This window comes from Mobula birostris, chromosome 6, assembly GCF_030028105.1.
Source record: "Mobula birostris isolate sMobBir1 chromosome 6, sMobBir1.hap1, whole genome shotgun sequence".
Lineage (NCBI taxonomy): Eukaryota > Metazoa > Chordata > Chondrichthyes > Myliobatiformes > Myliobatidae > Mobula > Mobula birostris.
The window spans coordinates 49,656,609-49,681,357 of NC_092375.1; the positions used below are offsets into that span (position 1 = coordinate 49,656,609).

General features: G+C 39.9%; 1 protein-coding gene across 6 annotated transcripts in view; it reads right to left on the minus strand.

Annotated features, from left to right (window-relative positions):
• Window positions 1–24,749, minus strand: part of usp9 (ubiquitin specific peptidase 9) — a 266,944-nt gene that overhangs the window by 136,407 nt on the left and 105,788 nt on the right. For all 6 annotated transcript variants that reach the window (XM_072260457.1, XM_072260455.1, XM_072260456.1 and 3 more), the window contains 4 exons: window positions 22,256–22,408; window positions 13,108–13,212; window positions 12,242–12,448; window positions 5,811–5,947 (listed from right to left, as the gene is read on the minus strand). In XM_072260457.1, the coding sequence (XP_072116558.1) occupies window positions 5,811–5,947; window positions 12,242–12,448; window positions 13,108–13,212; window positions 22,256–22,408 (602 nt within the window). The remainder of the gene's footprint in view (window positions 1–5,810; window positions 5,948–12,241; window positions 12,449–13,107; window positions 13,213–22,255; window positions 22,409–24,749) is intronic.

Genomic DNA, 24,749 nt, shown 5'->3' on the forward strand with positions numbered 1-24,749 from the left:
ATGTTAGGGCAATCTTTTCATCCCAGTGAACTACCTTTGAACTGTCTCCAAAGCTACTTTATCCTTTTTTTTAAAAAAAAAAGGTGAGGGGATCAAAACTTGGCACGGTATTCTAGGATGCAACTGTAACAAAACTTCCCTGATCTTTAACTCCAACCCTTCACAATGAGAGCCACAATGCCATATAACTGTTTATTGGACCTGCCTACTAACTTCTGTGACACATGCACAAGATTCCTCTAAACTTCACTCACTGGTAGTCTCTCTCCATTTAGATCATAGTACTTTTAATTAAAGTACACGACTCCCCTAGATTGAAGTAGATTTTCAGATTTTCACCCAATCGCACAATCTATAACCCCACTTCAGAATCACAAAGTTGTCTTCACAGTACGCTCTCCAATTTTGTAAAACCCCTCAATATTGTAAACCTCCGTCAAATCTCCCCTCATTCAGCTGCACTCAAAGGAATAAAATCCTTTCCTATTCAATGTTTCCCTTAAACTCAGGCAGGTGACAGACTGCATACAATACTCCAAAGTAGGCCTCACCAACGTCTTATACAACTTCATAACACCCTAACCCCTGTACTCAATATGTTGATTTATGAAAGCGAATGTGCCAAAGGCTTTTGTTACAACCTGATCTACATATGATGCCACTTTCAAGGAATTATGGATCTGTATTCCCAAGACCCCTCTGTTCTACCGCATTCATCAACGTCTTTTCATTCACTGTGTCAGTCCTCCCTTGGTTTGTCCTCCTGAATTACAACACCTCACACTTGTCTTGGCACCATCTGTAAATTTACAGGTGCAGTTTAACACTTTATCATCCAGATTGTTGATACAGATGACAAACAACACAGACCCAGCACCAATCCCTAAGACACACCACTAGTCACAGGTCTCCAGTCAGAGAGGCAATCATCTACTATTACTATCTGTCATCTTCTACAAAGCCAAATTATTTATCCATTTTACTACCTTATTTTGAATGCCAAGCAACTAAACATTCTTGACCAACCTCCCATACGGGACCTTGTCAAAAGCCTTGCTAAAGTCCATGTAGACAATATCCACTGACTTGTCTTCATCAGCTTTCCTGATAACTTCAATATACTCTATAAGATTGGTTAGGCACACCTACCACATAAAAAAACTATGCCAGCAATCCTTAATCAATCCCTGTGTATCCAAATACAGTACATTCCAGTTAATTGGTCCATCAGTTAATTAGGCAGCCTTTTATTTGGGACAACTCTTAATAAACAAAGACTAATCAAGAAAATTGTTGAGATTCCCTTTGTTTATTTGGACACTATGCCATTTAATTGTGGCAGCAGATTGCTGTCAAACAGTTTCTAACTACTGTCAGTTGCCTGAGCTTGTGTGGAGGTTAAACACTATGCTTTGCTTAGAGTGATCAGATTTTAAATAGTGTCATTTGTGTGTGCTTGTGCTCAAAAGGCAGTGATTTTGTCACTGATAGTTGTAAGCAGTATGACAACTTAGAATTGTTTTGCTTACTGCGGTTTCAAGCATTGAAGCTTGGAGGTACCAGAAACAGCCAAGAGTGAATTTGAAACAATTTCAATACTTCAACAAGTTAGGACCTACAAAGAATTACGGTATCAGTAATCATCTTGAATGCTACAACGAAAATGAAGACTGGGAGGATACAAGCACCAAAAGCAGTCCATTATCTGCATTAGGTATCTGTGCTAATTTTGTTCATTTACAGTCTATCAAAAGAATACAGCAGAGTGTTGGCTGTCCATTGTATCTGATGATGACAGTGAAATCTGTGCAGGAGAGTTTTTAAAGTGAAAATGCCATTACACTGGGATAGTTCCACACTCTTGACCTTGGAAGTTCAGGTCCATTGGTATGAGTAGTCGTCACAAACTGGGGTCTTGTTTGGTTGCAGTGAATAACCATGACTTCTTTTGTATCCTATTATGCCTTCACCCTCCACAAGGTGTTCCAGAACAGCTTTCTTAGTCATTGGATCTCACTGTTGATTTCATTCGCCTAGTCCACCAGAACTGACTTACAGGCTAGGACAGACATCTCCCTATTTCACCAGGGTATGAGGCCCACTGGCTATCCTCACCTGGTTTAACCCACCTGTCAAAGTGGTGTACCGGTGTGTGGCCACTGTGGCATGAAAACAGCTACTTGGAGCCGTGGGTGAGAGGTCAGTACCAGGTGAGCGAGCCATACCAGAATAGACCTTCAACCAGGTTCTACGCTTTGTTGGACACCTCATACATGGCAGCATACACAGGATGAATTCCTTCGCCGAAGACTATTAGGAACTAAAGCAGTTTCATAGTACTGCAGTGATAATTAGCAGTTTTAAAAAATTTGTTCTGTATTTCACTTAAATACATAATTTGTTATATAAAAAGTGGCAATTTTCCCTTTTTATACCTCTTTAACTATTTCCATGAAACTTTGGCTTATTGGAGCAGCAGTTTAATTGGGTCAAAATGTGCTGGTCCCAATGTGTCCCAATTAACTGGAAACCACTGTACTTGTCTCTTAAAATACCTTCCAATAACTTAACTACTACTGATGTCAGGCTCACTGGTCTATAATTTCCTGGCTTACTCTTGGTGCTTTTCTTAAGGAGAACATTAGTTATCCTCCAAAGCCCCTGTCTTCCCAGTAAATACAGATGCAAAACATCCTTTTAAGTTCTCCTCCTCTCTTTTGGCTCCATGAAAAGATGACCACTCTGATATCCCAGAGGACAAATTTTAACCCTTGCTATCCTCTTGCACTTAATACATCTGTAGAAGCCCTTGATATTCTCCTTCACCATGTCCATCTGTGTTCTCTTAACTGCTGCTCCAATAAGCCAAAGTTTCTCCTCCTTAAGTGATTTCACACATTTCTTAGACTCATGTACGTCATTTGCACCTTGCAGGCCTATACCATTCAATACAAGAGCAGAATTAGGCCATTTGGCCCATCGAATATACCCTGCCATTTCATCATGACTGACACATTTCCCCTCTCGGCCCCTATCTTCTGACTTCTCCCTGTATCCCATCATGCCTTGACCAATCAAGAATCTATCAACCTGCTATGCGCCTCCGCTTCTTCCAACACTTTGTAGTTTTACTCTGCTGAAGAAACCCTTCTTTACCACTTTCCAGATAGAAATCCAACCAATTTCAAATATTCCCACTCAGTTTTCCAGTGATCATTTGTGTGAATTATTTTTGAACTTTCCCCAGTTCTGCCACTTTTTAAAACCATAACCATAGCATGAACTCAAGTGCGGCCTAAACAAGGTACCAATATCAAGTTATACATGCTGTGTTTATCCCATTTGTCCATAGCAAGATCCCACAGATTATAATGAAATAAATGATCAAACAATCTGTTTTAAATGTTACTTAAACATAATTGCTGCCTGGCGAACTAATATATTTTGTTGTAATGAAATTGTATGAACGTGAAATATATCACAAGACAACTGGTTTAGCTTAAAATCTCACCCAAAATATAACATATGTTCCAGCCTATATTAGATACTCTTACCTCTTTTGAGCTGAATGTACAAGCAGATAAACAAGAGAACTACCATACAACTGTCAACATTTACTTTATCAACCTGAGTTCCCTTAAATCAGATGCTAAGCTCTGGGATTACAACCACAATGACAAATAAATTACAAGACATTCAGTAACAATGCAAAAAAAAAAATCTCTTAAATGACACAGATACAGGAAATCAAATGTTCAGAGGTCTGGGAAATTGAACCTTGTGTGCGGTAAAAATTAAGAATATTACTGATGGGATTGGGAGAGGCAGGTTGGGAAAGAAAAACAGCTGGCTGAAAATGGGTCTCATACAATAATGTTAAGAGATTTAGATTTGGTCCATCAAAATTATACAAGAGGTTTAGTGCAAGCAGATATCCATGACTGAATGCTGCAGATTGGCACACACAAATCTCCTGAATGGTTTAATTTGGCGTGAAAAATAATTGATAGCGTGCTATGAAATATAAACTGAATGATATGATTTGTATTGTTTCTTCATCCAGGCTTCAAGCTGCCAAAGCTATCAGGGTCATGAAATGCTTGCAAATAATTTGACATTCAAACATTTAAAATTATTCTAAACTTATTAAAAACATCAAAAACAAGCATTCAAACACCATTTATAAATAAAAGCCATTTCTTGGCAACCAATTTCTCCCATGCAATTTATGAAACTGCTGTACTTGCACCTCTTCTTCTTCTGCCCTTCACCATTACTGGGGCAGAGGCAGCCAACAGTAGCTCGCTAGAGTCCTTCGTCCTGGGCCAGTCTTTCAAATTGCTCCCAGGTGTAGCCCAGCTTGTTGGTGTATCCTTCCTCTCCCAGGGTGAGGTTTCCAGAGCCTCTGCTGGCATTTCTTTGGCACTGGGATTTTACGGGATGGGGTTGCTAACTCATTGCCCTACCCTCCTCCTTTTGCAGCCGAGCTTGGGAATGTCTATGACAGAATTTTACTTGTATCTCGGTGGGCAGAATTTCAAACCCGACAGCTAGAAGACAGCTTTCTTTTCTGTAGCACTGGAAATGGTTACATCCCGACACGCGGGACAGAAGCAAGGTCACATTGTGTATTCCACAGACCAACAACTGCTGGCCGGTTTAGTGAGCAGAGTGGTGGACACCCCTGCTGAAACCCGGAGGAAAACACACAGAGGATGCAGAGGGGGATCACAAAGCCGAGGAAAGAGGACCGGGTCGAGACAACAGAGACTTTTGGAGGAGTTCGGTGGGTAATACGGTTCCGGCTGACCGGAAGTGCACTGAGAGCGGTAAGCGTAGAGGAGTTGGGTGCTTACTGTTCTGGCTAACAACGGATGGTGCAATCCGGGGCATATTACGATCGAGGAACGTGTTTGCAGACTGGATATTGAACATTTTACTGTTGGACTTCGGCCACATTCCACCCTGATACAACACTTGGCGGCACGGGAGGTCGTTCCTGCTGTGGCCATCGAACGTGCAGCTCCTCCCGTGGAGGGTCAGACACCCTGAGCCAAATAGACTGGTCCTGGACTTATTTTCCATCTGGCATAGTTTGCATTTTGTTGTTTGATTGTTGGGGGTTTTTGTATTGCTATATTTACGCTCTATTCTTGGTTGGTACGGCTGTAACGAAACCAAATTTCCCTCGGGATTAATAAAGTATATCCATCTATCTAGAAAATCTGCAAAAGTATGCACTGCTCTGTTAAATATCATGATAAGCACATAGACTAATTGTGTATAGAGTAAATGGCTGTGCATCAGCCTGACTGTGTGATTTGTCTAGTTACAGGCTGAACAATGAATTTGACCAGATAAAATGCACATCGGCAATCTGAAACTGTAATATTATAAAAACAACCTTAACATTTAAAATGTATGCATTTATACCAACACAACAGGTAAAGTTACATCTTTCTGCTATTCTGCTGTTTATTTAAATCCATGCCAGAAGGTTAACTCTCTAAAGTGCATTTTAAGTCTGCACGTACCGCTGCACATAAAAGCAGCGATTAAGGCAACGTAAAGTTATCAATGGAGGACCTCAGACCTAAATAATATTAATTCCTATTAGACACCAGAAAAATGAGAATTTTTAAATGGTATAGGTGTTACATGTGAAAACTATTTCAGGAGTTTAATCAAATTATAATCAGAAAACAACCTTTTCAAGTAAGGATATGTTATTTGCAAAATATAATGACACTGAGCCAGCTTACTGTTTCTCAGCCTGTCCACCACAAATTATAATAAGTCTTTACTCTTACCTTAAATTTTGTGGTGCTTCTCCAAATAAACTGCAGATTTCCCTAATTTGTTTCAAAGCAGGAATGACCCATTTGTCATTTGTACGGAGTTCTTCCACAAAACGGTCTATCCACTGAATCTTCTGGGTGTCCCGATCCTATTTAAATAGCAACATTCATTATTAATTTTATATCATCAAAAGTTACAACTAATCACCATCAATAAGCACTAATAATGCCAAATCCCCATAAAAATATATATGGTTTCTTACATTTAGGTTTTGAACCAAATGATGTATTTTGAAACCTGGGAAAAATTTGTGCATGTGAATAATCAACAAACTGTAAGTAATTATTGATTTATCTTAAAGGTTAGATCAGTGGTTCTCGTCCCCCCCCCCATCCCCACCCAGGAGCAGTGAGCTTTTAAGGTGGCTCTAAAGATAAAAAGGGTTGTGTGGAGGGGGGGGGGGGTGGTCTGTGGCACTCGGTGATGGTGAGGTGGGGTGCAGTTGAGGATTACAGGCTTAATTTAAGAAATTAATTATAACCATTTAATTCTCCGTGCCTCAATGGTCACGTAATCACCTCATTTCTTACTAACCCACTGTTCTCTTAGACTTTGCTCGAGGAACATGAAAGTTGTTGAAAAGCAATGTGACACTTCTGTATTTGGCATGTCATGAGAAATCTGGACTGAAGAAATTGTTTTAGTTCCAGACCGTGCAGGCACATTACTGCCATTTACTACTGTAGTACAGTGTTAGCTAGTACGATTCCCAGACACTAATCACGCAGTTACACAATTCCTGTGAATTAGGACATGGTGTTCAATGGGGGCAAAGCTCAGAATCTGCCCTTTCAAATGACCTTGACCACATTTCTCCAGCCCATGGCCCAACCAAGATACCGCTGCCCCACTTTATGTAACTTCAGGCAGAGAGTCAGGCTGAGGTTGTACTTAAACCACAGGCGATTGACCGCGTCATTAATGCACAACAAAAAAATGGCAGAAGTAGACCAAACGAAGAAGAGTAGTCAGCAGAGTGTGGAGTATCTGAAATATGGAGTTATACCAGTAAAAGCAAGCAACAGCAGCCAATGAGTCTGTTGTGTGAAAAATTTTTTTAAGTGAAGCAACGAAACCATCAATGAATCTTGAACATTGGAAGAGAATACACTCTGATAAAGCAAATAAGAACTTGGTTTATTTTCAGTTACTTAGTAAAAACTTCCAGAAACAAAAAACACTTCAAATCATGTTTGCCAGAACATCACAACAAAACAGTAATGGTTTGTGTGCTTCGTACAATATTTAATTGCTAATTCTGGAAATCCCCATACAATTGAAGAACTGTTTCTGCCAGCAGTAAGGGAGGTTCTGAAGTTGGCTTTGCATAAGTCACAAGGCCGAATAATTAAAGTGATTCCACTCAGTAACAACTCTGTTCAAAGGGTGAAATGTCTGAGAATGTGTAAGGTACATTGTGCAACATGCTTCAGATATCAAAATCTGCTCTGCAGTTAGATGAGTCAACTTTGCCAGTCAACAAATTTTTGATAATTGGTCATGTTCACTTCATAAAAGATGAAAGCATGGTTCAAGAGTCATTATTTCTAAGAGGACTAGAAACAGATACAAAATGGGAGACAATATTTTGGGTTGTTGCACAATTTTTCAAATAGCAGGATATTCAGCTCACCAACATTCTTGTTTGTGCAACAAATGGGGCACTATCAATGACAGGACGCCATTGTGGAGTTATTACTTTCTTGAAAGAAGTTATACCTAACACATTTACAATTCACTGTGTAATTCACAGACAATGCATTGTCACAAAAAACCTAAGTGACTGCACAAATCATTCAATACTTCATCACAGCGGTAAATAAAATCAAATTCCATGCTCTGAATTCTCGACTATTTCCAGAGCTTTGTATTGAAAATAATGAACAATTTGAACCATGCATTTATTTTTAGTAGGCTTCACTACTGCAATGGCATCTTCACAAGTCTCTGTAAAAAATCCCTTAGACAACTGCAGGTCATTCAGAACAATGTTGCTGAAGTCCTCACTAAGATCAAGAAAGTAGAACATATTACTCCAGTTCTCAAATCGCTACACTGGCTTTCGGTCCATCAGAGGATTCACTTTAAAATATTACTACTGTTTATAAAGCACTAAATGGTCTAGGGCAAAAATACATCTCTGATCTTTTGCTGTGTTATGAACCTTCTTGAGATCAGGTCGTCTGGGGTGGGTCTGCTTACCGTCCCGAGGGTCAAAACTAAAGAAGGGAAGCACCTTTTAGTTACTATGCTCCACAAATATGGAATAACCTTCCAAATGATCTGAAGTCTACCCCAACTTTATGCTCTTTTAAATCAAGGCTTACATAGAAACATAGAAAATAGGTGCAGGAGTAGGCCATTCGGCCCTTCGAGCCTGCACTGCCATTCAGTATGATCATGGCTGACCATCCAACTCAGAACCCTGTACCTGCCTTCTCTCCATATCCCCGATCCCTTTAGCCACAGGGGCCATATCTAACTCCCTCTTAAATATAGCCAATGAACTGGCCTCAACTGTTTCCTGTGGCAGAGAGTTCCACAGATTCACCACTCTCTGTGTGAAGAAGTTTTTCTTCATCTCAGTCCTAAAAGGCTTTCCCTTTATCCTCAAACTGTGGCCCCTTGTTCTGGACTTCCCCAACATTGGGAACGATCTTCCTGCATCTAGCCTATCCAATCCCTTTAGAATTTTATACGTTTCAATCAGATCCCCCCTCAATCTTCTAAATTCCAGAGAGTATAAGCCTAGTCGATCCAGTCTTTCATCATATGAAACTCCTGCTATCCCAGGAATCAATCTGGTGAACCTTCTTTGTACTCCCTCTATGGCAAGAATGTCCTTCCTCAGATTAGGGGACCAAAACTGCACAGTACTCCAGGTGTGGTCTCACCAAGGCCTTGTACAACTGCAATAGTACCTCCCTGCTCCTGTACTCGAATCCTCTTGCTATGAATGCCAGCACACCATTCGCCTTTTTCACCGCCTGCTGAACCTGCATGCCCACTTTCAATGACTGGTGTACAATGACACCCAGGTCTCGGTGCACCTCCCCTCTTCCTAATCGGCCACCATTCAGATAATAATCTGTTTTCCTGTTCTTGCCACCAAAGTGGATAACCTCACATTTATCCACATTAATTTGCATCTGCCATGAATTTGCCCACTCACCTAACCTATCCAAGTCACTCTGTATCCTCTTAGCATCCTCCTCACAGCTAACACTGCCGCCCAGCCTCGTGTCATCCGCAAACTTGGAGACGCTGCATTTAATTCCCTCGTCCAAGTTATTAACATATATTGTAAACAACTGGGGTCCCAGCACTGAGCCTTGTGGTACCCCACTAGTCACTGCCTGCCATTTTGAAAAGGTTCCGTTTATTCCCACTCTTTGCTTCCTGTCTGCCAACCAATTCTCTATCCACATCAATACCATACCCCCAATACCATGTGCTTTAAGTTTGCACACTAATCTCCTGTGTGGGACCTTGTTAAAAGCCTTTTGAAAATCCAAATATACCACATCCACTGGTTCTCCCCTATCCACTCTACTAGTTACATCCTCAAAATATTCTATGAGATTCGTCAGACATGATTTTCCTTTCACAAATCCATGCTGACTTTGTCCGATGATTTCATCGCTTTCCAAGTGTGCTGTTATCACAGCTTTGATAACCGACTCTAGCATTTTCCCCACCACTGATGTCAGGCTTACTGGTCTGTAATTCCCTGGTTTCTCTCTCCCTCAGGCGGGGTTACATTAGCCACCCTCCAATCCTCAGGAACTAATCCAGAATCTAAAGAGTTTTGAAAAATTATCACCAATGCATCCACTATTTCTTGGGCTACTTCCTTAAGCACTCTGGGATGCAGACCATCTGGCCCTGGGGATTTATCTGCCTTTAATCCCTTCAATTTACCTACCACTACTTCCCCACTAACATGTATTTCCCTCAGTTCCTCCATCTCACTCGACCCTCAGTCTCCTATTTCCAGAAGGTTATTTATGTCCTCCTTAGTGAAGACAGAACCGAAGTAATTATTCAATTGGTCTGCCATGTCCTTGTTCCCCATGATCAATTCACCTGTTTCTGACTGTAAGGGACCTACATTTGCCTTAACCAATCTTTTCCTTTTCACATATCTACAAAAGCTTTTACAGTCAGTTTTTATGTTCCCTGCCAGCTTTCTCTCAATCTTTTTTCTCTTTTCTAATTAAGCCCTTAAAAAAGCTTAAAACTTTTCTTTTTTTGTAGCTTTTAATTAGAATCTCCCAGACTGTAACTTCTATTTATCATATCTATTTTTTTTTGTGATTTTATTCTCTTGTATACTGTCTGAAATTTGATGTTTGTTTTTTCTATCTTGTTTTATACAAAGCACTTTGAACTGCCTTTTGCTTGAAAAGCGCCACACAAATAGAATTTGCTTGCTTGTTGTTGCACATAGAAGTTAGATGGCTCTCAAAAGAATACTGCTTGAAACTTTTCTTTATGTGCCTTTTGAAACTGTGGTAAAATTCTTTGAAGACTCGAATATTTTATTCAGTAATCAGCTCAAGAATATTAGGCATGACATTGCTTGTTTGTCAGAATTATTCAGAAAGTTTCATGAAATCAACTACAAGGAAATGATGCGAATCTTATCAAAGTCAAATCAGTCACCTTCACATTTCGTCCAAGTTAACCCGATATAAGTGCAGTATTGGCTGTCGCAGCCTTTTCCAATTTCCAAGCCTCTCCAAGTTGGAAGAGAAAGAAAGAATACCAGATGAAGAATGACCTTCAAGTATACTGTGCCCAAAAGGGTAAACTGTATAAAGACACGTCAGAGAGATTTCAGGATGTTTTCTCAACCCAAATAACAGATTGGGTAATAAATCCACTCCTGAACACTTGTAATGAGGAATTACAGGCAGGATGGAGGAAGAACTATCTCTCTACAAAATGACTTTATGCTGAAGCAGAGTTTGAAAAAGTCATATCAAGACCTTCAGTTGCAGAAAGAAATTACTGAACGCTATACTGCACTGTGGAAAAATATCAAGATGTTCCTTATTGCATTTTTGACATATTTAGTGGAACTTCCTTCAAAACAATGAATCGGACTGCAAATTACTGAATGTGTGACCAGAGACACCATCTGAGTGACATTTAGCCTGATATTGAGAAACTAATATCACTGTGCCATCTCAGTGAAAGGTGAAAAAAGCAATGAAGTAGTGAATAGTTGGACTACTATTGTATGCCCTAAAATTGTTGATGAAAATTGTTTTTACCATATTTAAATAATTTTATTTGTAGCTTTAGATTCAAATAATTTTTGCAATTATTTGTCACTGCTTTAAATTTGCAGTTCCTATTTTTTTTCCACTGTGCATCGCAAATCAAAGTTCTCTGTTGTTTTTATGTAATGGATGAAAAGTGAGAGGGGTGTGCTTGGGATGTAGTCTGGGAGCCAAGGGGGCGGTAACCCCAAAAAGTTTGGGAACTACTGGGTTAGATGAATGGAACAAAAACTAAGTCCGCAGTTCACTTTGCAGTAACGATTTTGATTTTTTTTGTGCCCAGAACAAATGGAAATTAACAGGGTTATCTATTGACACCAAGAGTATAAAATAAAGTATGCCCTCATCACTTATTGTACAAAACTAGGTTTTGAATGTTATTTAGACAAGTGGATACTTCATCATGCTATTAAAAACTATGAATTTGCCATTTACAGGAGGAACTTCAGGAACCCCCAAAGTGGATTTATTTAAAATTAAAACACTAAAGGAGCTTGCAAGGGAAGGTAAAGGAATATCCTTATTTTGATACTTGGCTTCAGAAAAGATTGCTTGCTTCCCATTAGATTACCAGCTTTTGAATGTTAGCAAAAATATACTAGGTTTTTAAAAAACTACATTAAGACACCCACATGCATTATTTCATACACAACTTGAATACCTGAGCAATTTTTTCTCCATGCTCAGTCCAAAGTATCCAGTGAAAATTATCTGCAGCTATCAAAAAGATCAAACCTGGCAGAATGATAAACTCATTACTAGGATGATTAGATATCCATTAGAGTCAAACAAGTCTTTTGCAGCTGCCTTTCACAAAGACAGTGCATCGATATTCCATTCTAATAATTATGTAGTTGACTATAACAGCTGCTTCCTTCTCGGTCAGCAGCTAGTCAATAGCTAAGGATAAGCTAGTTATGAATCAGGTAGATTTATGTCCCAAGTTATTAAATAACAATCCATGAAGACAAGGCACCTTTCAAGAGGGAGATCAAGAAGCCATTCAATTATTGTTCCTATCTCAGATTCAATGCAAAACTTCAAAAAGCTGAAACATTTCTGATCATCTTTTGTAAGATTCTGCTTTTCCTTACCTGAGAACAACTATAATCCAGGATTTTGATGTGTGCGCTTAAAGCTTGATCCATTATGTCAACAGGTACATCATCACTATGTGCTAAATTCCACAGCAGATTTAGGACTTTATGTGCCATTACCCCATCTTTGTCATCCTCAGCAAGACGACGAATCAATTCTAGAAGCTTTTCACGCTGCTTTTTACTTGCATTTGTCCAACTTGCCTGCAAGTTAAAAGGTTACTGAATAAATGTTGGTGTCATGGCCAAGAAAGCTTCTCAATGCCTCTATCTCAAAAGGCTTAAGAAATCTGGCATGACCCTGTTGATCCTTATCAATTTTTTTCTTTTTAAAACTGCGCACCATAGAAAGTATTTCATCTAGATGTACAGCAGCTTAGCATGGCAACTGGTCTGCATCTAACAAGACAATGCAGAGTTGTGGACACAGTTCAACACATCACGGAACCCAGACTCATCTCAATGAAATTCTGTCTATTCTTCTCACTTCCTCAGTAAGGGAGCAGTGTAATCCAAGACCTTACCCACCACAGGGATTTTCTCAAGGACAGCTTCTATGTTGCAGTTATCAGACACATGAACGGACCTCTAATGCAATAAAATGGATTTGTGACCTTAATCTACCTTGTTATGATCTTGAACTTTGTTTACCTGCAAAGCACTTTCCCTGTAGCTTTTACACATTATTCTACATCGTTATTGTTTTATCTTGTTCTAACTCAATGCACTGTGTAATGATCTGATCTGTATGAATAATATACAAGTGTTTCATTGTATCTTGATACAAGTGTCAATAATTAAAAAACAAAATAAATGTTTTTTAAAATGAGTTAACAGTTGATTACTTATTAAATTAATTCTACCTTAAAGCAATCAAAAAGATGGTCAAGCTGTTCTGGAGAAAAATCCCAAGCCAATTTTGCAAGTAGATCATGGACATTTTTCACAATCGCCTCATGTTTACCTGCCTACACAAAGAGAGAAAGATGATATTAAAATCAAGTATTTAGGCGCAATTTTATTTTGTTAATGGCCTTGAAGAATTGGGACTCTTGTACCCTTCCCCCTTAAAATATTATATACAAGAACTAAAACTACAACTAATAAAAAATATAATCTCTATACAATGCAAAATTGATTCATTAGCTATGAAGTCATCCTTTAATCAATAGCAATAGTCTCACACAAAGTTATCATGAGGACCAACCAACTTGTCTGAAAACTTAGCACTCTATTTAAGTCATTACTTCAATGCAAAACTAGGAAAAATTGATCAGAGGTATATTTATTCATATAAACATTAAGCATTTAATTATTTAATGATTAACTGCAACACAATGTAAGTTTTGATTGTATGTAGTCCCTCAAACTAATGTAGAAGAGAATTGGTTTTTAGTAGTTAAACCCTAATCAGATTAGCTATCAGGTAATATAGGTGGATGTTCCAATACGTCAGTTTTGTGCAGTGTAAGGCTTCCATTATTGCTTATTAGCTGTAGTTTATGTTCAAATATCAGTAGCCTCTGCTCTACTATCAACAGTTTGAAAGGGTTTAGAGGGGGAAAAATTCCAACAATCAGATATTGAACTAAGGAGGATATCACCAAAATGCTTCTCATCAGGCCAATAACACATCTTAACCCAGATGGATCGCATTTTCATTTGGGAAATTTTATCACTCTCTGAAATGCCAAAATTTACATACATGTTTACAAACACAAGGCTGTGGTATCCCAAATCTTAACCAAGTAAAGACTGAAGATTAACTAGGTGAAACTGCATAGAATACAAGCATTACCCGCAACTACTCCAGCTAAGATCAGTCTATGCAGGAATATATAGTTGGTCATTTAAGAAACTATTTAATCATCAATACAAGATCCACTCTTGCACATTCTATTAGTTAAGTTGTTCCAGATTCCACTGCAAGCTTTGGTTGTCTTCCTCGCTGCCAACTGTGATGAATATTCACTTCCTGGGCTGGGGGCCTCATGTTTTGCCAAGTTCGTTTTCTAAACATAGCAGCTGCTACGTGTAAGGGCAAACAATTATAAGTAAACTTCCAACTAAAACACTTGGTCCAGCAGTTGTGGAGCATACGGATCCCTTCTTTGTAGAAGCCGGCATCTTGGACCTCCAGAAAGTGGTCCATAGCAGGGGCGATTGATAAGTTTTATTCACTTCAAACTTTCTGCATTTTCAAAGACCTGAACTGCACGTGCCTTACTACCTTAGGCCATAAACTTATTAATCGCCCCTGCTATGGACCACCTGGAGATCCAAGACGCTCTCGTTATATGCACGTGCAGTTTAACTCTGAGTGATAATGCAGAAAGTTTGAAGTAAATAACTCATCTTGTTCTACATTAGGCCACGAACCTATCAAGCACCCCTGCTGTGGACCACTTCTACAAAGAAGGGATCCGTATGCTTCACGACCGCTGGACTAAGTGTGTACATGTAGGAGGGGACTATGTTCAAAAATAAATGTGCTAGGTTTTCTAAAATTGACTCCTTCTACATTAGGCCACAAACTTATCAATCACCCCTCGTATATGCTTTATTTGTTTAAATGGGAGATGGTCTTCAGTTCTTAAAATTTAAAAGGCAAGCAGTAATCAGTTTAAAGTTAAAAGTACAGTCTATGTAGTAGCTTTCCAAATAAGCTCTGTATATAGCAGTCTCTCTGACTGTAGAAAGTAACTGCACCTGGTTTATTGCTGCTCAAGCAGTTGCAGCATAAAACAACAGGTTATAAAATTTGATTGTTTCAAAACAAATAACACTGACTAAGTTGCTCAGTTCAAGGAAGCTTGCAGACCAGATAGATACCATCATTCAGCATGTTAATAACCAATTTACTTATTGTTGGAAGGTGTATCTACTCAGGGAAGTTAGCTTTACAGCATTGATGATGAGAAGCTGAGATCAGTATCTCCAAAAAGCTGTCACACAAATTGAAGCTAGACGGATGGATTCTAGTTAATCATATGTTTCTTTCATTCTGCCTGATATTCCTCACCTTATTCCTAATAAGCCTGAACTGCTCTCTACATTGATAGTTTCTCAATGTCTCCTAATGATTTGATTTGTGATTTTAGCACACAGAACGTCTAAGGACCTTCCACTTCTTCCTTGCAAAAAGCTTCTATAAGTTCCTTTTCCATTCACACACTTATAGGCCTCGCTGAATTAATTCGCACATGAAACAAACCATCTTCATGGTCCCAAGTTACACCTGCCTTTTGTTGGACATGTGTAACAATTTTTTGTTTAGAATTTTTGGGGTACCCTCTTTATCCAATATATGTCATGATAGTACCGGTGAACCATGGTGACATTGTTGGCTGCGGGCAATACTTCTAAATATACTTCTCATTGCAATCTGCAGCATATAATTTCTGTCTAAGCAATATAATTTTAAATCAATTTAATGATCTACAGATTTCATGATCGTCTGAAGATCTTGGTATAACAGGCAGGTATGGTAGCTTTAAGCAATGCCATGGCCAGAAGGAAGGCAGGGGTTGGAAACTAAGCAAGGCTAAAATGCAGAAAGATGAGACACTCTCCACCCAGCATCTTGTTAGCAAGTGTGCAGTAGTACCAAAGGTCCCAACACATGTTGTTAAACTCCATGCCCAGGCCATATTTCTGTTAATCGGATCACCTGGCATAAGGGCAGAGGCTAAAGAGCAAAGCCCCAGAGATTAAGACGGGTAATGGGAGGCAGAGGAGTGGCTTTGGGATTGTTTTGAGTCAGTGCAGTGGGCCTGTTCAAGGACTCATCTATGGATCTGAACGAATACACATCATGGCGTGGATGAGTGTATCCCAACAAAATCATTCTGAGTCTTCCCCAAACAGAAGCCCTGAATGAACCATGAGATCTGCAATCTGCTGAGAACCAGATCAGGGACATTCAAATCTGGTGACGAAGAGAGTCACAAGAGGTCCAGGTATGATCTCCAGAAAGAAATCTCTTAGATGAAGTGGCAACGAATGACGCTTAACAGTTGTGGCAGGGCTTGAATACAATCACCTCTTATAAAGTTAAATCAAGCAACATAGATGAAAGCAAGGCTTTGCTTCCAGATGAGCTCGATGCCTTCTACGCTCGTTTTGACCGTCAAAACATGGGGATATCATCATAAACTCCCACAGCCCCCCGATGATCCTATGATAAGTCTCTGGGGCCTACGTGCAAGTAATCTTCAGCAGAGTGAACCCACAAAAAAAAACATCTGGTCCAGGCAGGGTACCTGGCCAAGTACTAAAGACCTGTTCTAATCAACTGGTCGGAGTGTTCACTGAGATCTTTAAACTCTCGGTTCCGCAATCTGCTTCAGCTAGGCATTAATTATACCAGTGCCCAAGATGAACATGGTGATTTGTCTCAATGACTACCATCCAACAGCACTTACATCCACAGGGATGAAGTGTTTGAGGATGTTGAAGAACATATGAACTCCTGCCTGAGAAGCAACTTCGATCCACTCCAATTTGCTTATAGGAGCAACAAGTCCGCAGCAGATGCCATTTCGTTAGCTCTTCACTCAATCCTAGAACATCTGGACAGCAAAGAAGCATACATCAGGATGCTCTATATCAACTACAGCTCAGCATTCAATACCATCATCCCCTCAAAACTACTCAATAAGATCCTCAGTCTTGGCCTTAATACTACCTTGTGCAATTTGATACTTGATTTCCTCACTTGCAGACCCCAGTCAGTTCAGATTAGCAACATCTCCTCCACAATCTTCATCAGCACAGATACACAAGGCCATATACGTGGCCCTCTGCTCTATTCACAGTACACTTATGGTTTGTGGCTCAGCACAGCTCCAATACAATATTCAAGTTTGCTGACAACATTACTATTGTAGGCCAAATCAAAGGTGGGGACAAATCAGCAAAAGGGAGGGTGTTGAAAAGCTGATGAGTGATGCCATAACAACAGCCTCTAAGGAGCTAATTACACTAGATAACAAAGATTTTGCTTCCTGAATACTTGTGGGTGTACCTTATGGATTTTGGGCTGCTGATCATGAAAATCACCATGAAATTTTCCAATCACACAATTTTTTTTGTAATCGCCTATACTTGTTATTTCAATTCATAATTCAACTCAGAATAACTGACGCCAATATTGAGAAAGACAACTTTGTTGGACCACAAATCAAACAGGTCAATGACAGGCAATTCAAAGAACATCTAGTGGGACCAGAGAAAATCACATGGAAGGCATTTAAGAATGTTGCTTGGCAACTACAGAGCTAAATGCAGCTGGTTGACAACATGCTCAAGCACAGAAAACCTTTGAAGTAGAACATATCACTAAATATCCATTTTCTGAATTCCCATTCAGAGTTCTTCCCTGCAAATCTTAGCACCATCATCGACAAGGACTGTGAAAGGTTTCACCAGGACACTGCGGTTATGGAAAAAGGGTACCAAGGCAACTGTAATCCATCAATGTTGGCTGGTTTTACACTGAAGTGAGAAGCCTCAGACACTGAGTATAAATGAAAATAATCAACAAAACATTTTTGCTTAGTTGAACTACTGCAAAGCATCAGCACCATTATGCAATCAAAAGCATTAGGGGAAACTGAAGTTAGAAGTATCAGTATTACAGAAGAGTCAAGAGAATTAAAGAGGCATGAGAGGGGAGCTGGCCAAAATTGATTGTAAAAGACTAGCAGGGACGACAGCAGAAAAGTTAAAGCTGGCATTTTTGGAAGCAATTCAGAAGGGACATGATATATACATTCCAAAGAGGAAATAGTATTCTAAAGGCAAGATGGTTAACAAGAAAAGTCAAAGCCAACATAAAAGTCAAAGAGAGGGCATATAACAGAGCAAGATTTAGTAGGAAGTTAGAGGTTTGGAAAGCTTAAGCAAAAGGCGACAACCAAAAAAAAATTATTAAGGAAAAGGTGGATTACAAAGGTAAGCAAGCCAATAACATTAAAGAGGATAACAAAAGTTTATTTAGATATGTACAGTATAAAAGAGAGATGCTGGAGAGGAAGTAAAAGGGAACAAGGAAATGGTGGACAAACTAAATAAGTATTTTGTAGCAGTATGCCAGAATCTTGACAGTGTCAAGGGGGAGAAGTGTGTGAAATTAAACTTACTAGGAGAATATTCTTGGGAAAAGGTCTGAATTAAGGCATACAAGGGAAAATCTTGCCTGACAAATCTGTTGGAATTCTTTGAAGAATTAACAGGCAGAATAGACAAAGGGGAATTGGTTGATGTTGTGTATTTGGACTTTCAGAAGGCCTTTGACAAGGTACCACACACAGAACTGGTTAACAAGTTAAGAACCCCTGGTATTACAGGGAAGATTTGAGCATGGATAAAGCATTAGCTGATTGGCAGGAGACAGAGTGGGAATAAAGGAAGTCTCTTCTGGTTGGCTGTGGCACATGGCCAAGTGGTTAGGGCGTTGGACTAGCAATCTGAGGGTCATGGGTTCAAGCCTCAGCCAAGGCAGCGTGTGTGTCCTTGAGCAAGGCACTTAACCACACAATGCTCCAGTCTACCCAGCTGAGAATGGGTACCAGCAAAAATGCTGGGGGTTAACCTCGCATCCTATCCGGGGTGGGTGGGGGGGGGGGGGGGGAGGAGTCTCGTACTCTCAGTCGCTTCACGCCACGGAAACTGGCATAAGCACCAGCATGATGGGCCACAAGGCTCATAACAGACTTCTAATCTTTCCTGGTTGTCTGCCAGTGACGAGTGGTGTTCCACATGGGTCTGTGTTGGGACCGATTCTTTTTAAGTTACGTGACAGTGATTTGGATGACAGAACTGATGGCTTTGTGGCCAAGTTTGCAGACAACACAAAGATAGATGAAGGGGCAGGTAGTTGAGTAAGTAGAAAGGCTGCCGCAGGACTTGGGACGGATTAGGACAATGGGCAAAGAAGTGGCAGATGGAACGCAGTGGCAGGAAGTATATAGTCATGCACTTTGGTAGAAGAAGAAAAAAAGGACAGACTATTTTCTAAATAGAGAGAAAATTCAAAAATCTGAGGTGCAAAGGGACTTGGGAGTCCTTGCACAGGAGTCACTAAATTTGCAGGTCGAGTCAGTGGTGAGGAAGGCAAATGCAATATTAGCATTAATTTCAAGAGGATTGGAATAGAAAAGCAAGGATGTAATGTTGAGGCTTTATAAAGCACTGGTGAGAGGCCTCACTTGGAGTTTTGTGAGCAGTTTTGTACCCTTTTTCAAAGAAAGGATGTGCTGACATTGGAGAAAGTTCATAGAATGTTCACAAAATTGGATTCCAGGATTGAAATGCTTGTCATATGAAGAGCTTTTGATGACTCTAAACCTGTACTCACTGGAATTCAGAAAAACAAGTAGAATGTACGAATGTGAAACTGGATGAGGGGAGGATGTTTCTTATGGTGGGGGAGGACATAAACTCAGTGGGCCAGTCATTTTAGAACTGAGATGAGGAGGATTTTCTTTAGCCAGAGAGTGGTGAATCTGTGGAATTCATTGCGTCTGTGGAGGACAAGTCATTGAATATATTTAAGGCAGAGATTCATAGAATCTTGATTAGTCACAGCATGAAAGGATACGTGGAGGAGAAGGGCTGAGAAGGACAACGGATCAGCCATGATGAAACTTGATGGGTCAAATAGTCTAATTCTGCTCCTATATCTTATGGTCTTATTATATTCAATAAAAGTTATTTTCTTGTTTCTCCAAAATCCTATGTGATACAAGTAATCTAAAGTGATATTTGTGTTTGGCTTCAAGTGGTCTATCATAAACAAAAATAATTTCTGAGGAACCAACATTTTTGAAAAAAATTGTTGTCCAGTATGATTGACTTTACGAGAAGGAATCCAGAGATCCCTAAACCAGTCCTCGTCAGAGGATCAGAAATAGAGAGGGTTGGTAACTTTAAATTCCTCGGTGCTATTATTTTCGAGGACCTGTCCTGGGCCCAGCACCCAAGTCAATTACAAAGACAGCACAGTAGCATCTCTTTTACTGATTCTGTTATGGTTATTATTCTACAGATTTATTGAGTATACCCACAAGTAAATGAATTCTCAGGGCTGTATATGATGAAACATAGAAAACCTACAGCACAATACAAGCACTTCGGCCCACAATGCTGTGCCGAACATGTACTTACTTTAGAAATTACCTAGGGCTACCCACAGCCCTCTGTTTTTCTAAGCTCCATGTACCTATCCAGAAGTCTCTTAAAAGACCCCCATCGTATCCACCTCCTCCATCGTCACCCCATTCCATGCATTCACCACTCTGACATCTCTGACTTACCCCTGACATCTCCTCTGTACCTACTTCCTAACACCTTAAAAAAGTTGAGAGGTGACCTGATAAGAGTTGTATAAGATGATAAGAGGCACTGATTGCGTGGATAGTCAAGAGGCTTTTACCCAGGGCTGAAATGGCTAACACGAGAGGGCACATACGTGCTCTAATAATAACTTTCCTTTGAACAATATATCAATGGCTATATTAGTGCTGCTTCCTGCATCATGCAGAGCTTAAAAATGTATTACTTTGCTGCCAATTTCCATTCTCACTTTCAATTGGTCCATCTCTGACATTACATTCCTTTCTTGGATCTCTCCATCTTTATATCAGTGAATCAGTTAATACCAAAAATGCATTACAAGCCAACAGACTCCCACAGCTTCTTGACTGTGCTTTCTCCCATCCTGCCTCCTCTAGGTTCCCTATTTCATTTCCCTGGTTCCCCTCTCTATTGTGCGTTTTTTCAAAATAAAGTCTCTCCACACAGGTGCTTCTGAGTTATATTTCTTAAGTGTGACTTTCCAGGCACCTTGACCATATTCCACATATTCCCTGCAGTTTTCTTCTTCCTATTTGTCTTCCGCCTGAACAGGAGATACAACTCTGTTGGCCTTCACTTTTCATCCTCTGCATTCATCAGGACAATCTTCGCAAATTCCAGCCACTTGAAGAGATCCAACCACCTAACACCTTCTCCTATCTCAGCAGTATAATGGGTCTGCTCCCTTCAGCACTCTCTGATCTGCTCTTCCATCCCCACCAAGCATTCTTCTTTTCATTGCACTCGTCCTCACCCTTTCCTGCCACTCAAAACCCAAACAGTCCTCCAGGGTGAAGAAGTGATTCAATTGCACTCTTAATCTGCTACATTCGATATTCACAAACATGGTCTCTTCTACACTGGAGAATCCACACAAATGACTGAGCTCCCAATTGCCTGCCACTTTTATTCTCTATTCCACTCTGAATTCTCTGTGGCCTACACATTGTTATATTAAGAACCTCAGGAACAGCATCTCATCCTGTCTGGAGATGTTGTACCCTTTCAGATTTATCATTTTCAAACAATTTAATAGCAATGAATTTTGAAGAAAAACCACTGTTGCCAAAGAAATGTGAACCAACAGGAACATCAAGTCTGTCAGAGGCAAAGATATGAACTTCTGTTTTACCAGATTTTCAAATCTACTGTCGATCTAGGCATGCAAACAGAAACTTTATCTGCAGTATTGTAACACACATTCAAAAATATATTCATGATACCATACATATCACAAATTTCTGAAATGCACAAGAGGTTCAATGAATGACTGAAGCTGGCAACTCTAAATGCATTGACAACTAAAGCCATTGGGCTTTATGGCCATCTGAATTCCTAACCAAGTACAGTGCACATCTGATGTAAAACTGATCAAGAGATAAAAATTGGCACACTGAGCTCTTGGAATTTATTTTAAACTACTTTCTCATAGGTAACGTGTACAGAAGTGAGAAATAAATTTAATTTGAAGTGATATTTCAGAAATACAAAGGTTTACAGTTCTGAAAATTAGTTTTTTTATTGCGGGGGGATAGGAATTACACAGTTTCAATCTAGAAAAGGCAAAGAAATAATTAAGATTATTCTTTAATAAATTCACATATTTCTGACCAAACAGAACCAGAAAAGGATGAATTTGAATGGTTTCCTCACCTGTGCTGCCCAAATATTGTCAAGATCTTGAAGGGTGAGTGCTTTCTCTTTTATTACAAAGCGAAGTATTTTCTCCAGTTTTTCAACATATTGAGGTTGATGTAGACTGTCACGCAACACAATTGACAGAATATTGTTTTGCTGAATCCACTCCTACAAAATCAAAACAAGTCAGATTAAAAACATATTAATATAAATTGTTTCTGTTATTCAGAAAAAAATCCTAAATTGTAGGATGAAACAAATTTGCTTTCCCAACAATCACTAACTAATCATTTTCAGACTTTTCAGTTTTCTAACAACCAGAATTGAAACATGGAGAAAGTTCTGCATTAATTCACATATTATCATAACAAAGCTGAAATCAAATTTCATTAGTGAATCAAACAATCTGCTGAGGGAGTCAGCGGGATGAACAATACAAGTATGAGGAAAGGAACTGTCTACATTTTGGAGTGAAACCCTGCTTAAGGATAGAGTGGAGTGGTGAGATTGTCAGTATGAAGAGGGTGGTTCTGGTCAGAAAGAAATCCAAGTTCATTGGTGGACTGAGGATATGGAATTATATACAGAATTAAAAAGGCTAAAACCTGACTGACATTTGCAGCTTGACTAGTCATGCTATGTGAATAATGTTGCAAGATAACTAATCTACTAACTGTAGGATAGATGCAAGGAACAAAGGAGTGCTTATGCTGCTTTGCATAAACACTAATCAGGGGTGTCTGCGATCAGAGTATGTATGTGATAACGAATGTTTAACAAGCAGCCCCAGACAGTGCTCAGGGCTCACCTGATTACAGATTTTGCAGGCTCAATGAGTGGGGGTTCTGCAGTATCAACTGAGATGCAAGCTTGCTAATAAACAGTATGTAATCTTAAGTAAACTATGTTTGTCATTATTCCCTTGGGCTGAACCTGAAGTCCTCTGGTAGAGAGGCAGATCGACAAGGTACACATAAGATGACAAGAAGTTTGTACCAGGTAGGGGAGAGAAGAAAGGGTGGAATTGGGAGACTGTGACTGGGGGTTGCAGATAGATGGAGTCAGACAAAGAAAAAAGCATGGAGAGGCAGATGGAGCAAGGTGGAGCTAGTGGAGTATGAAGATTGGAGGCAGCTGCCCGAGTGAGGTAAGCAGTAACACAAAAGAATTAGCAGTGCTGAATTCTTATAAAGAAATGTGGCAAAATGATAGATGGGTGTAGGATGGGAACCTGTGGGTGAACTGTTTGTGTGCGTACAGGGTGGATGGCTTGTGGAACAAAGACAGATGAAGGGGAGGCGTGGGGGAGCTATGAAGAAAAATGGACAAAAATAGGAGGAACCAAGGATCAGTGGGGGGTGGGGAGGGCTTGGAGAAGAAAGATGACAGAAATAACTGCTGGAGGAGATGGTTACCCAAAATCAGAAAACTCAATATTCATGGCATTGGAATGTATGCTACCCAGTTTAAATATGACATGTTGTTCCTCCAGCTTGAATTGGGCCTCATCCTAAGAGTAGAGAAGACAAATGATGGTCAGGTCAGTATGGGAAAGGGAAAAAAAAAACTGAAAATGGCATGCAACTAGGAAGCATGGGGTGGCCATTGTGGTGCTCTGTGAACAGTCACCCAATCTGCACTTGGACTTGCTAACATAGAGCAGGCCCAAATGCAGTAGACAAGGTTGGAGGAGTAACACATACAAAATGCTGGAGGAACTCAGGAGGTCAGGTACCATCAATGGAAAGGAATAAACAGTTGACATTTCAACTGCAGGACTCTTCATCCAGCATCTGCAGATTTTTTTTTAAGGTTGAAGAAGGTGCACATGAATCTTATCTTACCTGGAAGAGCTCTTTAGATGCTGGATGGTGGTGAAGAAAGAGCTGCAATGACAAGTACTACACCTCCTGCGAGGAGGGGAAAAGTGCCAGGGGTCAGGGTGGGATGAGCTGATCAGGGAGTTACAGACAGAATCATCCCTGTGGAAGGCAGAAAAAGGTAGGAACGAGAAGACGTACCAGGTGGTGGGATCTCATTGCAGATGGCAGAAATGACAAAGAATGATATGCTGGCTGTTGTGACTCACTGAATGAAAGGTAAAGACTAGGGGGAAGCCCTGTCCTTCTGGGGTGGGGGGGGGGGGAACAGAGTGAAAGAAGAAGTAATTTGAGAAACAAAGATTGAGAGTTAGCTCCATCAATCACAGCAGATGGGAACGCACATTCACTTCTCTGTAGTTCAGTCTCCATTACATTACAGAGTAGCTATATTAAAGAATAGTTATACAACACATGTTGCTCAGTGGAAGAAGGAAGTTGAGATGCTCAGAGACCCAAAGGACAGAATTGAATACTAAAGTAATAGAGTCAGTCCTACAACACAGAAATAGCCCATTTGGTCCACCAGGTACTTGAGTTGGTGTGGACATATCTATAACTATGCATACAGGCCCTCTCCAACTTACAAGACCACATCTTCATAAGGCCCTGCTATTCAAAAGTTCTCC